Consider the following 17,815-nt stretch of genomic DNA (forward strand, 5'->3'; position numbering starts at 1 on the left):
GAGTAGCTGGGACTACAGGCATGTGCCACCATGCCCGGCTAATTTTTTCTATGTATTTTTAGTTGTCCAATTAATTTCTTTCTATTTTTTTTAGTAGAGACGGGGTCTCGCTCTTGCTCAGGCTGGTTTCAAACTCCTGAGCTCAAACAATCCACCCACTTCGGCCTCCCAGAGTGCTAGGATTACAGGTGTGAGCCACCACGCCCAGCCCTAAGATTGTTTCTTTGTACTTTGTTTTGTTTTAAAACCAATGTACTCAAGAAAAATTTCTTATATTTTTGTAGAGCTTCATATTTTACAATATATTTTTACACGCTTTGTTTGAAGGTGTTTTTTTTCTTAAGTTCTCTGTATGCTGTTAAAAACAGTTATATTGGGGTATGATTTACATACAATGAAATTCACTCATTTTAAGCATACATCAGATTGGCAAATGCATACAATGGTGTAACCACCACCATACTCAAGATACAGAATATTTCCATCACTCTGACAAGTTCCTATGTGCCTCTTTGCAAGCAAACCCCTTCCAGGCTCAGGAAACCACTGATCTGCTTTCTGTCATTATAGTGTTACCTTTTAAAACAACTTCATATAAATGGGACAGAATAGTCTAGTATGCATTCTTTCATGTCTGCATTTTTCATATGGCATAATGGTTTTGAGATCCGTCATTGTTGTTGCATATGTCAGTAGCTTGTTTTCATTTATTGCTTAGTAGCATGTTGTTGTATGAACATTTGGGTTGTTTCCAGTTTGGGGCTAGTAGCATAACGCTGCTATGAACACTCACATACAAGTCTTTGTATGGGCATATTTTCATTTTTCTTGGGTAAATACTGAAGAGTGGAATTGCTGGGCCTCATGGCAAGTATGTGTTTAATTTATTGCTAAACTCTTAGAGGGTGGGAGCTTTGACTCATCACAAAAACTCTGTGCCAAAGAAAGGCAGCTGTTCCTATTTTTATAAATCAGGAAACTGAGGCACGAGAAAAATTTGGTGATTCACTCAGACTTTTCTACTATTACACTTCGAACATTCTAAGACTAGGACCTAGGTCTCTAGTGCTCATTGGACCTTTGATTTGTTTTATATTTTTCTTTTTTTTAAATTTTTGTTTTAATATAAGTTGTTATACAAAATCGGAAAATATAGCTATATACAAGAAAAATAAGCCAAAATCACCCGTTTCATTGGTCCAGAAAGGACCATTGTTAACAATTTGTTTTTATGACATTTTAGGCTTGTGTCTGTGTATATGTGTCTTCTTATAAAAGTGGGTTAATGCTGTGCATAATCTTTTGTGTCTTGATTGCCACACTCAGTTATAAAGGTTGTTTTCCTTACTTTTATCCTGGAGATGTTTTCATGTCAATAAATATGCACCTACGACATTCTTTTAAATGGTTGCTGAATTGTCATTTGATGACTCAACATGAATCTTTCATATTGATGGCACATGACACAGATTACCTTCAATTTTATATATTAACACTAGTCTTGTATTCATTTTTAAGAAGTTTTTTCGTATGTCCACCTACTTAAAAGCCATACTTTTGCATTTCAATGTGATGATTTGATTTTTCAGATCTACTGTTCTTCGAAAGTATAACCTTGTTTTCTTTCCTAGGTACCTTAGGAATGTTGGTTAGGAAAATCGGACTTGGGTGGGTAGATAGAGAAATGGAATTCATCTAGGTGAAGAAATATGTCTGTTACATAAGACACTCAGGTGATGGGTTTTGCATTTTGTCTCATATGTATTTTTACTTGAATATGGAAACAAAAAGTCTGTTACCGCACAAAAGAGGAACTCTGAGTAAAAATTTTGTAGTGAAGGGTCTGAAAGGACAAGCTTCCTTTAGCAATGCAACTCCAGAAGTTTCACTTCTCCCTCTTCCTCTTCTCTTCCCAAATGAAAAAACACTTAACAAACATGGACCCAGTTGAAAAGAGCTTCAGTATTGGGGGTGATGGGGGTGGGTAGAGCTGACAACAGGGAAAGAGCCAGTTCAGTAACCAACCCAAATGACAATGGGGAAAATAATTCCTTTCCAAAGCGTCTGTTCCCACATTGTCTCTGTGCATTTATAGAGGCTAAATTTATTCCCCCTGAGTTCTCTTAAATAACTCAAGCTCTTAAAGTCTTTTTGCTGGAAAAAATAATGAAAAACTCAATAATGGAAATTAATTCACACGAAATTATTTTTCCACTCCCACTTCTTCATTTTCTAAAAAGAACATCATCAGAGACTCGAGGCAGAAGGAAGCTTAGATATCATTGAGCACAGACTCTTCATTTTATAGATAAGGAAGTAGGTGGGGAACACATTGTTTAGATTTTGTTCTGATCTTTTTGCTGTAAAGGCTTAGTTCTCCCATTCTTGGTTTATGTAACCATTTTTTAAAAGGGTTGTGTCCCTAGTAACTCCTTGATTCAGGCATGTGCCACCATGCCTGGCTAATTTTTAAATTTTTTTGTAGAGACAGGGTCTCACTAGGTTGCTGAGGCTGGTCTCCAATTCCTGGCCTCAAGCGATCCTCCCGCCTTAGACTCCTGAAGTGCTAAGATTACAGGTGTGAGCCGCCATGCCCAGCCCTTAACTGCGTTTTCTAACAGGAAAGTATTTTTTCTCTTCTGGGGATGAGGTTTAAGCCCCTCAGGTCTATTTCAACTAGGAAAGTGAACTGTTTTTTACTTAATCCACTACGTTTTTCTGAATCTTTAACCTTTCTTATTTCACTGCTTCTCATTTTAGAGGAAAAAATAGTCTTGTTTCTATGCAAAGGCAAACTGTTCATCTTTGTTCTTTTTTCCCTTTTGTTTCCTAAAATTTTTTTTGGAAAAGCAATTTATGCTGATTAAATATGAAGTAGAAAGTAGATAAGAAGTCAACAGCATTTCTCTATCTCAGCAGTAATTTTCTAGAAAATATAAAAGTAAGATACAAGTCGCGCTGGCAACACAAACGATAAAGTATGTAGTAATTAACCTAATCAAGAATGCACAGAACCTTTATGGTGAAAAACTTCAAACTCTATTGAGGATCACAAGAAAATCTGAATGTGCCAAGGTTTTGTACAGAATGATTTAACATCTGTAAAGCTGTCAAGTCTTCTTGAGTCAATCAGGTCATTCAGAGCAGTTCCAATGAGAAGATATAACAGGATCTTTTTCGGCACTCAACAACTCAGCTGACTCTGGAATTCTCACGGAAGTATAAAGATAAAATAGCTAAAAAAACTGTTTAAAAAGAGCAAACGCAGTGGGAAGGATTGGATTCACCCTTTATTAATATTAAACTTGTTCCCATATAGTCTAGTGGTTAGGAAGAAAGTAAATTTAAAAAAAAACTTGTTACAAATAATAAATAATGTGATCCTAATACAACAACAAAAAAGATAATGCCACAGAATAAATAGCTTAGAACACACATACATTCACATACCTTTATCTACTTATCTAATATCCTACATAGCATATGATTGAGATGTCATCACATATCAATGAAGAAAGGATGGAATTTTAGCAGAAGGCAGTGGGAAAACTTGATTATAATATAGAAAAAAATAAACTTCAGTCATAAAACAATAGATGTTGGTGTGGATGCGGTGAAAAGGGAATGCTTATACACTTTTGGTGGAAATGTAAATTAGTACAACCTCTAAGGAAAACAGTATGCAGATTTCTCAGAGAACTAAAAGTAGATCTACCATTCAGACAAGATCGGGCACGTTCAGGGTGTTATGGCCGTAGACTAAAAGCAGATCTACCGTTCAATCCAGCAGTCCCACACTGGTTATCTACCCAAAGGAAAAGAAATCATTGTATCAAAAAGACACCTGCAATCATATGTTTATCAGAGCACAACTCACAATTGCAAAGATATGGAATCAACCTAAGTGCCCATCAACTGAGTAATGGATAAAGAAAATGTGGTATACACACACCATGGAATAGTGCTTGGTCATAAAAAAGGATGTAATGATGTTTTTTGCAGCAACTTGGATGGAACTGGAGGCCGTTATCCTAAGTGAAATATCTCAGGTATGGAAAACCAAATACCTCACATTCTCACTTATAAGTGGGAGCTAAGCTGTGGGTACACAGGGGAACACAGAGTGGCACAATACAATGGACATTGGAGATTCAGAAGGGGAGAGGATGGAGGGTGAAGGAAGAAAAGGTACTTGTTGGGTGCAATGTACACTATTAGAGTGATGGGTATACCAAAACCCCAGATATCACTACTATCCAAATCATCCATGTAACCAAAAACCACTTCTACCCCTAGATCTATCAAAATATATGAAAAATAAGAAAAAATAATATTGAATCCTTACCCCATACCACAAACACAGATGAACTCTTGAGAGATTAAAGACCAATTATGAAAGCAAAACTAAAAAGTTAGAAAAAATATAGGCAAATATTATGATAATCTTGAGGTGGTAAAGGATTTCTTAAACAACACCCCCAAAGCGGAAGCCATAAAGGTAAAGGTTGATAATTTTTAATATGTCAGTATTAAGGATTTCAGTTCAATGAAGTATTCAATGGACAAAATTGACAGAGGGATGATAGAGCAGAAGAAACTACTTGTAATGTTCAGTGAAGACATATACAGACTCATACAGAGAGAGAGAGGGAGAGAGAGAAGGGAGGAAGAGAAGAGAAGGAGGAGAAATGGGAAAAAAATGTGAGAAGTCAATTCACTGAAGGGGAAAAATAAAACAATTAACAGATCGTTCAACTCACTAATAATCAAAGGAATTCAAAGAGAACAACAATGAAATAGCACATTATGTCCATCAGCTTGGCAAGAATTACTAAGAGGGATGATATTAGCAAGGACATGGGTAAACAGAACTCTCATGCACAGATGGTAGGAGTAAAACTGGTCAGTTTGTTCTGGAGAGAGATCTGGCAGTACTTAGTGATATTAAGTGTGCGACTAGCTTATGATTTAACAATTCCCTTTCTGGATACCTACACCTAGTAAACTCTTTTTCAGGTCCATATGGGGATATGCATGAGGATGTCCAGTGAAACATTTTTTGTGTTAGTGGGGAATTGGAGGCAACCTAGGTATTCATCATTAAGAGAATAGATGAATATAATAGGGGATATGTCTACAATGGCTTATTACGCAGAAATTAGGAGGTACATGCTAAAAATCCATATGGTAACAGATCTTAACAACACAGGATTGAGTAAAAAGGGAAACAGAGTGAGATCTATGGCAAAATATTTTGTAAATTGAAAACGTAATATACAAAGCAACACTGAGCATCTTTCAAGGATACTCACATATCCTGTAATACTTATTTAGTACATTAGAGAAAAATTGTAGTATGTATTGAGATGTTGGGGAAAATATGAGGAAGCTTAACAGACCCATGATGATATTGTGCCTTAAACTGTATGATGAACTCAACTCTGCACCTGTGAAAAAATACACACATTTGCTCACACAAAGAAAATTTATTCATTCGATAAATACCTAGTAAGCACCTTCTGGAGTGAAAAAAACATGCCACCCAAATCCCCCCACGTAGAGATAACTACTTTTGACATTTTGTACACCTGTGCTCTTCTACACTTCTTTGTCTCATTTCTGAATCCTTGACTGACAAAAATAATAGTTACATGCTAAAACACATTTTCCTATTCTAATGATGTCTTTTTCAATGTTAGAAAACTTGCTATTTTCCCATCCTAAAAATAAACCCAAACATTCTCTGAATTCATCATTCTTTGCCTTTCTAGTTCTCACTTCAAGACAATGTCTTCAAATTGTTGACCAAACCTACTTTTTCATTCGCTTCTCAACTTAAAACAACTGTCATTTCTTTCACCCTTCCCTTAAAGCTATTTTCTCAAGGGTCTTTGATGGTTTCTTAATATTTAATCAAATAGTCTTTTCTCTGTTTAGATCAATAAGTATTTATTGGGTATATAACTTGATACATGATGCCAGGATCTGTGTTAAGTGCGGAGCCACAAGATGATTCTAGTGCAGTCTCTGTGTTCCAGGAGATCATACTGTGGTTAAAAAATAGATATAGAAATAGATAATCTTAATATGATGTTCTAATCATAGAGATAAGGTATGCTCAGGTTGCCAAAGCTCCCCGTGGAGCTCATGTGGGAACTCTGGATTTAGGAAGACATTTTGGAGAAGATTCTGTCTGAGTGTGGAAAGATGTACCAATTAAATAAGATAAGGAATTCTAGACAGGTGTTTTTCAAATCTAGGTGTATATTTAGGCTTAACAAAAATTACTCATGCCTAGGCTCTACCCCAGACCAATGAAATCATGTCTGGGAGTGGAACTTGTGTATTATTTTAGAAGTTCCTCTTGTGATTTTAAGGTGCCCAAAGATCTGAGAAACACAGATCTGGACTGAGAGAGGAACAAGAACCAGGACACAAGGGTGTGGAATGGTGGGAAGTATGGCTAGTAATATTAGAGCCTCCAATCCCAGACTGTCTCACTCCAAAGAATGTTCTTAACCATTTCTCATTACTGGTTCTCATGACTGAGATGGTATTAGTCAGGATATGTTAGGTTATGCTGCAGTTAAACAAACAACAAGTTAGTGGTTTAGAATAACCAAGTTTTGTTTTTGTTTTTGCTTGCTTCCATTGAGGGTCATGAGGGTAGAGGGTGATGTCATTCCCAATCAGGGACCCAGGCTTGTGGGGCTTTCACTATTTGGAGACAGGGGAAGGGAAAATAGGACAGGGGAAGTGTCCATCCATTCTTATAGGCTTCCGCCTGCAAGTGACCCATGACACTTCTGCTTACATGCACTAGCCAAATCAAGTCATGCGGCCATACTGCGTGTCACCGGGGCCTCCATGATGTGCATGGATGATAACTGGAATATTTGCAAATATAACTATCACTCAGCTATATTGTCAGGGGCAGCCATTTATATTCATCTGAGGTTCCACACTATCATCATAGTGTGGAAGTAGCGATTTCATCATATTTGTGTCACCTAGGATATCCCCAAGGCAGTTTAATGCTGTACTTTTTCATGCTTACTTCTAATTCTTCCACTTTCAATTTCTTACCAAAGGTCTAGCCTTGCCAGGAAAGTAAGAGTTGGGTTTCCAAGATTTCAGCCCTTTCCGTACTTCTTCAGATGGAAACTCTGTTTCCCCTTCAGAGTAAAAGAAATGTAATAATGACTCTTTGAACCCACCGTAACATGTATCCACCCAGGCTCCATTTCTCCTTTTCTATTTGTGGATCCTCCCTCTGTATGATTTCTGAGGCCAATTGAGTCATGCCGGTCTCCTCCCATCTTTGTTTCCTTTGTTTATAAATCAAAACATTTCCCTGAGTCACTATGATTTCAAAGAACTTGCCCATAATTTGTCTCATTTAATTCCCAAACCAACTCTATGATGGGGGGATTATTCAATCCTATTTTACAAATGAAGAAATTAAGATTCAGAGGTGAAAGATTTCACCAAGATTCCTGATATATTTACATCTTGTGACAGCTACCCTTGTCTCTTGTCTACTTTGTATCTTTTTCTCCCTTTAATGAGTTAAAAGATTCACTCATTCCTTGACTCATCATTATCTATCGGAAGCCTGGCATTGGACCAGCTGCAGGAGTGTATGTACATGGTGCTCTGCTCTCCATTGCTCAACCAACAGCCTTTTCTTCTTCTGATAGAACTCAATTTTTTTTATTTCAGGTAACCAGCCAGCATATTCCATCTCCTGATCTAAGGGATCCTAGACCCCTACCCAGGCTCAGGGCATGGCCCTGACTGGTCTAAACCAGTCATAACCATCTCATACCACAGATTTGAGGGCAAGCTGGTGGCCTAGATAAATGATTTGTGACTGTGACATAGGACAAAGAATTTCAGTATAACAGAGTTGACTATGGAAAAAATGCAGCCAGCATAGTAAATCACTCTATGGGGAAAAACAAAAAGGAAACAGTTCGGAATAAGTGTCTCTAGAGATAAAAATCACCTCTCTGAGATATTTTTGTGAAAAAAAAATTCTGCAAACTAAGTAATAAAGAGAAGCCTACGGAGAAGGGCTTCTCTTCCCAAATAAAAAGTCAAGGACTAATGATGTTAAAGCCTCTGTGCCTCCCCTTTCCCATTGCTAAACGTGACCTTGATGTCCAGAAGTCCGTCAGCCCTCCTGTGACCATGCTGGGACAAAACAACATGGAGGGACAGGGAGAGAAGAGCCTGGGTCCTTGAGGATATTTCTGGATCCCTGGGCTGCCTGCATCCGTGCTTCTTTCTGGGACAGGAAAACCAAACCTCTTATATGTTTAGGCTTCTGTGAATGGAATTTTCTGTTACTTCCAGTTGAAGGGATTCCTAAGTGACTTACCTGTTTTGGTGACAGACTCATAAAAATATTCCTATTCATATTACACTTGTTAATCACTGCCTACCAACCCCAGCCATGTCTGAGCAACTGTAACCCATCCACAGCTCCCACTGCAGAAATTCCAAATGGAATGGTTGGGTTCTCCACGGGGGGATCTTTTTGTCCCCATGGATAAGGCTGATCCCAGGGTGGCAAAACCACAGACCAGCCAGTGAAAAACAATCTGAGCCCTACCCTGGAAAATGGGAACCAGGGGGACTCGGGTTCTCTCCTAGGAGTCTGGAATTTAGAGTTGAGAGAATGAGTCAGTGCACTCAGAGAGCTGAGCTGAGGGTCGTGAAGAGGGTTTGGGGCTAGGGTGTATGATATGGACCATGAGAAAGCTGACATCATGAGGAAGCTGGTCAGGGGATGACTTCAAAGAGGGGCAGAAAGAGATATCCCTGAGAAGAGCAGAGGAAGTGATGCCTTGATGTCTCCTAACGGGGCACTGATTCCAGACCACATGTGCCCTTGTCATGAATCACTTCCTCCTTAGGGCAATTTGAAGGAATCTCTGTTCTTGTCCTGAAATAAGCTCTAAAACATTAGGCAATAAGAGCTATATCTTGAGTTAACTTTTTAAATGTCTTCCATGCCCTTTTCCTTATATGTATAGTGCAAAAGGTAATACCTCCTTGACAGGTTTGTCGTTGGGATGATATGGGAAGAAGACCTAGCACAGTGCTTAGCAGATAGATGGAGCTTGGTGAATGTTAATTCCTCTTCCATTTCCCTAATAGCTAGGTCTGTGCGGAGGTAGAATGAACTGCCTTGGAAGGAAGTCTGCAAGCAAACACTTGGCCACATGTGTCAAGCTTTGGATGGATGGTTGAATTAATGATCCTTCAGTTGCCTTTATTTTCCAAGATTCATGATTCTCCATGTCTTTGATTGAATCAGCTTCTCTAAGTAAACCAGTCTACTTCTGTTGCCTTGAACCAATCCCCACAAGGGAGTTGGTTGCAATGATTTGTTATGTTGAGGGCATGTGCCCACCCTACTCACTGCACTGTGAGTTATGCTTCACCTCCTTGAGTGGAGAGTAGCCACATAAATTATTCATAACTCTTCTGGGCAGAAGATTGGTCTATTCTCCCCCACTTATTTATGGATTCAATAATTTACTCATATCAGTATGGACTCACATATTTATTTTTTATTTTGGGTTATAATCCAGTACTATTTTATTTATTCTGCTGCTCAGATTTTTCCAACTTTGGTTTAGAGCTTCCAGGGAAGCTCTTTGATTGTCTCCTTTGCCTTTTAAAATAATCTCATTATTGTGGAGGCTTTTTGTTTGTTTGTTTTTATTAAGCACTTCCATACTTTTCCTTTCTGGCACTATAAGCTGCTCCAGGCTCATCCTATGTTTGTTCTGCCCCAGTGCTAGAATCAGCCATTTCTCCAAGAAGCCCTGGTTCTTTTTATTTTTTTATTTCTTTTTATTTTTTTATTTTTGAGACAGAATCTCACTCTGTCACCTCGGCTAGAGTGCCATGGCACCAGCCTAGCTCACTGAAACCTCGAACTCCTGGGCTCAAGTGATCCTCCTGCCTCAGCCTCCCGAGTAGCTGGGACTATAGGCGCGTGCCACCACACCCAACTAATTTTTTCTATTTTTAGTAGAGACGGGTCTCACTCTTGCTCAGGCTGGTCTCAAACTCCTGAGCTCAAGCAATCCTCCTACCTCAGCCTCCCAGAGTGCTAGGATTACAGGAGTGAGCCACCGCGCCCGGCCCCTTGGTTCTTTTCATTGGGGATTGGTATTAGAAACTAAGATGTGAGTACTAGGTGTGCTCAATACATACATTTTTCAAAGTAAAATTATTATAAAACATTTTAATTTTAAAAATAGTGAATTCCTTTTCCACTCCTTTCCATTAAATCTAAACACTTTTGAACTTTTTCTTCTGGTTTTTACTTCCATATTACTGACAGCATGTTTGTGCGGGCATTGTCTGATCAATCAATCTAAGATACTATCCGTAAAGGTGAACAGAGTTTGCCTTTCTTGCACCCCTGGCCCACTTCCTCTCTCCCTATCCTCCCAACATAGTCATATCACAATGTTGTGTTAAGCCAGTAGCCAGACTTTATATTATCATGATCATGTAACTATCTTTCACATTTAGTAAATGTACCATAATTGCATTTCATTTCTTGTACAACAGTTTATCTTTCCTGGTTGTAGTAATGGCCTCATTCTTTCATTTTCTTAATTTCCCAACTATCCATCAAAAATTCATCCCAAATGTTCCATCATGTCTGTCAAAAAGATCTATCACGTTTCTTTTCGAAATACCTAAATGCATGAAATCATCAGTTACATACATCGTCACTGTCCCAAACCTTACTCTTCTGCCCTTCTGCTCCAGCCTGGGCTTGGTTGTTACAGTAACTAGTCTCCAAAGATGCCTCCTCTACCACACCAATGATCCACATTTTCTGGTGTTCACATCCTTGTATTGCTGCCTCCACTTAAATCTCAGATGGCCTTACGACTTGCCTTTTGACAGTAGAATATTGTGGAAATGATTCTGAATGACATCTAAGGTGAGGTCATAAGAACCTTTGCAGATTTTTCCTGAGCCTGTTGGAATGCTTCCCACCCCCACCCCCCGCCCCTGGAGTTTCTCTCTTTCTCTCAGGCTAGAGTACAGTAGCTCTAACATAGCTCACTGCAATCTTAAGCTCCTGAGCTCCAGTGATCCTACTGGTTCAGCCTCCTGAGTAGCTGGGACTACAGGTGTGCACCGCCATGCGTAGCTAAGTTTTATTTTCTGTAGTCAGGGTCTCACTATCTTGCCCAGGCTGATCTTGAATTCCTGGCCTCAAGCATACTCCCACCTTGGCTTCCCAAAGTGCTAGGATTACAGCTGTGAGCCACTGTGCCCAGCTGAAATGCTCATTTTTGAGAAAGCTAGATGCTATGTAGAAACTTCATCTACTCTGAGCCTGCCATGCTATAAGGAAGCCCAAGCTGACACATGGGAAGGCTATCTGGAAAGAGAGAGTTGGCAGTTCAGCCTCAGCTCTTCTACTCATTCTATCAATTTGCTAGACATGTGAGTGAAAAAGTCCTCTTGATCAGTATGTCAAGGAGAAAGTTATCTTGGACAAATAGTCCAACCTAGTCTTGAGATGACTCCAGCTCCAGCCACTGCAACCGAGGGAGAACTGCCCAGCTTGGCACAGTTGACCCAGGGAATCGTGAAAAATGGATTGTTCAGGCACTAAGTTTTGGGGTGGTTTATGATGCAGTGAAACACTTCCCCACTAAGTCTGCTCTGCAATTGTCTTTTTGGGATTTTCCTTCCCCTGAGTTGAATGTCCTATTTCTGGATCCCATGAGTTTCTGTTTTGTGGTTGGTTCTCCTGTTTTGCTACAGATTTCCCTTCCATAGCTTCCTAAGAAAGGAGGCATGAGAAGCAAATTTTGAATCCATATATATCCAAAAAGATCTTTATTATGCTGTTACATATGAGTAATAGATTGGGAATAGAATTCAAGTTTGAAAATCATTTTCCCCTCTGAATTTTGAAAACATTCCTGCATTATTTTGTAGCTTTGCTGTTTAGAAGATCAATGCCACTCTGATTCCAAATCCTTTCCATGCAATATGCTTTTGTTTTGTTTTCTCTCTGGAGTCTTTTCATTCCTTTTCTTTATGTCCGCTGTTCTCATGTTACATGATAATGTGCAATTTTGATGGGGATAGTGTCATTCATTGAGTTTAGCATTTGGTCAGCCTTTTCAATCTATAGACTCATGTCTTTTAGTTATGAGAATCTTTTATTATTTTTTATACAATTTCCTCCCCTGTTTCCTTTTTTAATTTTCTGGAATGACCCTAGTCATTTGACTTTGTAGACAATTATACTTTCTAGCAAATTTCCTTAACTTTATTTTTCAAATTTTCCATAAAATTTGGGGATAGGTATAATATTTTTAATTTCCAAGAGCTCTTTCTTATTCTCTGATTTTTCATTTTTGTAACTTCTCTGTTCTCTCTTATGGATGTATGATCTTTCTTTCCGAGAAAATATTCTTTTGAATTTTTTAAAAGTTTTCTTCTGTTTTCCCTGTTGTCTTTGTCTTTTATTTATGTTGAAGACTTTCCTCAAATGTCCGATGATCCTTAGTTGTATAGTCATATCTAAAAGTGACACACTAAAAATAAATTCGAGGCTGGGTGCAGTGGCTCACACCTGTAATCCCAGTACTTTGGGAGACTGAAGCAGGAGGATCACTTGAGGCCAGGAGTTCAAGACCAGCCTGGGAAACATAGTGAGACCACAACTCTACAAAAAATAAGGAAAATTAACTGGGCATGGTGGTGCATGGTGGTCCCAGCTACTCTGGAGGCTGAGGCAGGAGGATTATTTGAGCCCAGGAGTTCAAAGCTGCAGTGAGCTATGATCATGCCACTGCAGTCCAGCCTGGGTGACAGGGAAAGACCCCATATTTAAATAAAAAATAATAAATAAATAAGTAAATAAATATTAATTTGAAGTTCTGCATATATGGCTGACGTTTGTGCACTGGTGACTTTATTGAAGGGGGGTTGGGAAGTATTGTTGGAAGCACCCAAATATCAATGTTTGTAAATATTGTACTGAGATCATTCAGTTTATTCAGAGATTAAATCTCCCAGTTTCCTTGGGGTAGCGTGGGGAAAGGATCCCACAGTTCCATGAGCATTCAGTAGGGAGATTTTTCTCTGAATCCCCCCATTTTCATCCCTGCCCCTTGTCTGTCTGGCTTCTCTGAGGCCAGAACCTCACCTGATACTTGTATTTTCACTGATAGCTTCAGTGTAAGCAATGTTGAATGTTTGAGCCTCGTTTGGCTGATTATAATCAAATGAGGATTAAAAGAAAATCTAGAACCTTTGTGCATTCTTGGATTTCCTATCTGGTGCTAGGTAGGAACCAGTCACAGGTAGGCTTGGTCTTATGGTGGCATTACCCTAAGGGTCACAGGTCAAAGGAACATGTAGTGATTAAGCATGGACTTTTTGTGGGTGGGAGGGAAGAAAGCAAAAATTTTTTTATATATTTTATTTTTATTTTAGGGTATTATGAGGGTACAAACATTTTGGTTACATTTTATGTCTTTGCCTCACCCAAGCGAGGGTTAGAAGCATGCCTTTCCCCTCTACAATGCTCACTTTGTCCTTTAGTTGTGAGTTTACCTCCTACAACCCCCTAATCCCTGGAGAATATTACTGCCATGTGAACACCATAGTGTTAATCAGTTAGTGCCAATTTGATGGCGAGCCCATTCTTCCAATCTTGTGATACGTCACTTTGGATAATGGGCTCAAGCTCAATCCAGGAAAATATAGAAAGCAAAATTTTTATTTATTTAATTACGTTAAAAAGACAGTAACAGGTTTAGCTAATATTATCTAAAATGAACACTAATTATGCTTTTTAAAATTATGATCCCGGTACATGTTATACAAATGAAAATGTTATATAAGAGAAAGTGACCTGCCCCCTTTTATGTTCTTGTGATATCTATTAAGTCCCCAGCTTCTGTGATGTTGAAGTAATGTGAGGTTAAAGAGCTATTAATGCAAGTATTAGGAGAGAACCCATAAGTGGGGTATAACAAGAGAGGAAGCAGGTGCATTTGTTTGGGGTCACAGGTAACAAGGGAGAAAAGTCTCCAGTTGATGAATTATGAGGAGCCAACATTTGAGGTGGAGACCTGTACATTATACTCAATAAATTCAGTACTTTCTGTTCTTGGTGTTTAAGCATGGACTTTGGAATCAAAAAGTCTTGGGCTTGGGTCTGTTTCTACAACTTTTTAGCTGTGGGTATTAAGTAATGTATTTAACGTCTTTAAGCTTCAGTTTCCTTTTCTGTTAAATAGGAAAAACAATATCTATCCCTTGGGGTGTGAGAATTAATACATCTATATCACTTAGCAGAGAGTCTGGAATATAATTAAGCATTCAGTAAATAATGGTGATGTTATAATCCTGTTTTAAAAACACATCTGGTTGGTAAGCATTAACTTAATTCCTCTTTTAACTTGTCCTGTGGTACTTGATGTGTCATCGAATCCATGGAATCCAAAAGGGCCATATATATCATCGAGTATCTTTTGTGTTCTTCCCCATCGAGTGGCTTCACTAATGAGTGGTGGACTTGGGCCTAGACCCGGGGTCTGGCTGTTGCCTGAGCCTGTCCTGTAACCACCACAGTGGGCTTCCTCTCCTGAACCTCCTTTTTTCTTTCCCAATAAACTCTAACGGTGCTTTGGCTTATGCGATGAACGATTGCAGCTCTGCTTTTCTTTCTCCATTATTGGGGCAGGGGGACCAGGGGTCAGAGGGAGGGAGGACCCAGAGCAGGGGGTGGAGCCAAGTCCAACCTACCTTTCCTTTGGCCCCACAAGGAATCCACATGTAAACAATTGCCAGTGGGTAGAGTTAATTGCATTTTATCACAGTCTGCAAAGCAGTCAGGATGACCGAGTCCTGTACCCAGGTTATACATGCATGTACGCACCAGCACACACGTGGGTCCTTGTGCACATGTAGGAAATCCCACTACACGCATGGACAGACAGGCACACGTACGCCCACGCCATCACTCCACACATGCGCTGGTCTCCAGGAGCAAAGTGCTCAGCACATTTTGCCACACACCGCCAATTGAGGGAGGCCATTCAGGACAGGGGAAAGGGAAGATAATGAGGCAAAAAGAGAAATGAAACTAAAGGGTCCCACCCTGTCAGCATTAACTGGGGTATAAGAAATGGGCTTTGGACAGATAGACAGACTCCTGGGGCCTGTCAACCGTGAAAATGTCCAAAGGACTTCTCGTTCTCTGGCTCCTGATTGAGTTTGGGCGGCTTTATCTGAGTAAGTGTTCTGCAGCTGTCCGTGGAGGCGTCCCTGGTGGCTTGTGATGGTGGGATGGGTTTCCATGCACTGCTTTGGGCCTCCGTAAAGCAGAAGCCCACTCTGTTCCTGCGTCTCTCCCTTCTGCCCCCACCCAAGCTTTCTTCTGCGGAAAGTCTCTCTCCTGTCTCGTCACACAGAGGTTTATCTAAAGACTGGTTTTAGGGTGGGATAATGAGTGCTTGTATTGGAAATGGTAATTTAAGAACAGACACAGAAATAAGAGGTCACATAAAGTGGGGAAAAGAAATTTCCTATGTAGGTGTTATTTGCATAGTCAAAGTCAGAAGACTTTGTTCTGGCGAGAGGTGTTATTATTATTATTCTCCTTATTTTTAGGGGTGTTTGGTTTCTGTTTTGTTTTGCTGGGGTAAGGCTTCATGGCGAGGTTTCTTTTCTGCACATTGTTCCCAGGTTTTGGACAATGCTCATGTATACACTTGGTTTTGGCCAGTGAGGACCTTTGCATCCTGCTGGTGCAGGACCGAGTGCTCCGACCTGAGCTGCAGCTGCGTCTCAGGCGCTAACTCTTGACATTGGGAATGTGTCTAGATTCCTCTGCCTCTTCCAGCTTTGAAATGACAGACTTGGAAGAGACCAGTTGTAACAATCTATGATTCTAGCACTAGATGATATCTAATGGCCCTTGGCTAGTTTTGTAAGTCCATGCTTTTTAATTGATACATAATAATGATACATATTTATGGGCTGTGTGTGATATTTTGAAACATGCAAACAATGTAATGATCAAATCAGAGTAATTAGGGTATCCATCCCCTCAAACATTTATCACTTCTTTGTGTTGAGAACATTCCAAATCTTCTCTCCTAGCTATTTTGAAATACATAATAAATTATTGATAACTATGGGCACCCTGCTGTGCTGTCAAACACTAAAATTTATTCCTTTTATCTAACTGTATTTTTGTACTAGTTGATCAACTAATTTCTCTTCATCCTCCCTTCCTCCTACCCTTCCCAGTCATTCTATTCTCCACCTCCACTTTTTCTTAGCTCCCACGTATGAGTGAGAGCATGTGATATTTATCTTTTTGTGTCTGGCTTATTTCACTTACCCTAATGACCTCCAGTTCCATCCATGTTGCTGCGAATGACAGGATTTTATTCTTTTTTATGGATGAGCCGTATTCCATCATGTATATGTTCCACATTTTCTTTATCCCTTCATCTGTTGATGGACACTTGGGTTGATTCCGTATCTTGGCTATTGTGAACAGTGCTGTGATGAACACAGGAGTGCAGAGATCTCTTCTATGTGCTGATTTCCTTTCTTTTGGATACATACCCAGTAGTGGGATTGCTGGATCGTATGGTAGTTCTATTTTTAGTCTTTTGAGGAATGATCCCGTGTTCCATAGTGGCTGTACTATATACATTCCCACCAATAGTCCGTGAGAGTTCCCCTTTCTCTGCATCCTTGCCAGCATTTGTTATTTTTTGTCTATTTGATAATAGTCATTTTAACTGGGGTGAGCTGATATCTCATTGTGGTTTTGATTTGCATTTCCTTGGTTATTAGTGATAGTAAGCATTTTTTTCATATACCTTTTGTGCACCTGTATGTGCATGAATCTTTCACACATGCTACATGAGAAAACACCTGCATTGCAAGGAAAACAAACGTGTTCCCACTCCCTTTTAAACCTGTATCATATTATTCTTTCTCCCTTTCTTTCCCCTATAACTTCATGCACCCTCAGGTTCCTACTTAAGTTAGGATTTTCCTGACCATCCCAAAGCCTCTGGACTGGTTTAAGCGTTTCTGCTATGAGCGCTCGTCTTCCCTGGAGTTGCTGCATCAGAGAACTATAGTAATTGCTCATTTAACTGCCTCTTTCCCCAGATAGTCTGTAGGCTCCATGAGGATGGGTCAAGTATGCTTTGTTTCTTATATTCCCGCACCTGTTTCCATGCTTTGTACCTAATAGACATGCAAGAAATAATTTATGGAATGAAAACAGTCCCTGTCACTTTCAGGTTGGGTTTAATGTGAGCACCTTTTTTGTTCATTTGTTTTTTGGGATATAAGATCTAGTCTGCTTTTTCATCAGTGTTTTTTACAGGTCTTTATCTTATCCTGGAAACCTGAGGTTTGGAGTATTTTGTTAGGTTGAAAGCTGCTGGGGTGTTTGTCCACATGGCCACTGGCAGGACACTGAGTGGGCTTTTCCAACCCTGCTTAAAGGAGGCTGCATTCAGTGAGCTGTTGTTGGTTGTTTTTATTTTAACCTCTGCAATTATTAGCTTATTAGTATCATTCAGGACTCAAATGTTCAGTATTCCTCCTGAAATTACATAAACAAATGCAAATGTAGAGAATATGAGTCAAAATTACTGTAGGGTGACAAACAAAGCAGCATCAATCACTAAAGCATATACAATTACAAGAATGCTATTTTAAAATACTGGCACCTGGCCGGGCACGGTGACTCATGCCAGTAATCCTAGCA

At 39.5% G+C, this 17,815-nt stretch overlaps 1 protein-coding gene across 1 annotated transcript in view; it reads left to right on the forward strand.

Annotated features, from left to right (window-relative positions):
• Nucleotides 1-15,243: 15,243 nt before the first annotated feature.
• Nucleotides 15,244-17,815, forward strand: part of TIMD4 (T-cell immunoglobulin and mucin domain containing 4) — a 68,403-nt gene continuing 65,831 nt past the window's right edge. Inside the window, exon 1 of the mRNA XM_012650382.1 lies at nucleotides 15,244-15,306. Within this exon, the coding sequence (XP_012505836.1) occupies nucleotides 15,249-15,306 (58 nt within the window). The 5' untranslated portion in view covers nucleotides 15,244-15,248. The remainder of the gene's footprint in view (nucleotides 15,307-17,815) is intronic.

Source organism: Propithecus coquereli, unplaced genomic scaffold, assembly GCF_000956105.1.
Source record: "Propithecus coquereli isolate 6110/MARCELLA unplaced genomic scaffold, Pcoq_1.0 Scaffold322, whole genome shotgun sequence".
Classification (NCBI taxonomy): Eukaryota; Metazoa; Chordata; class Mammalia; order Primates; family Indriidae; genus Propithecus; species Propithecus coquereli.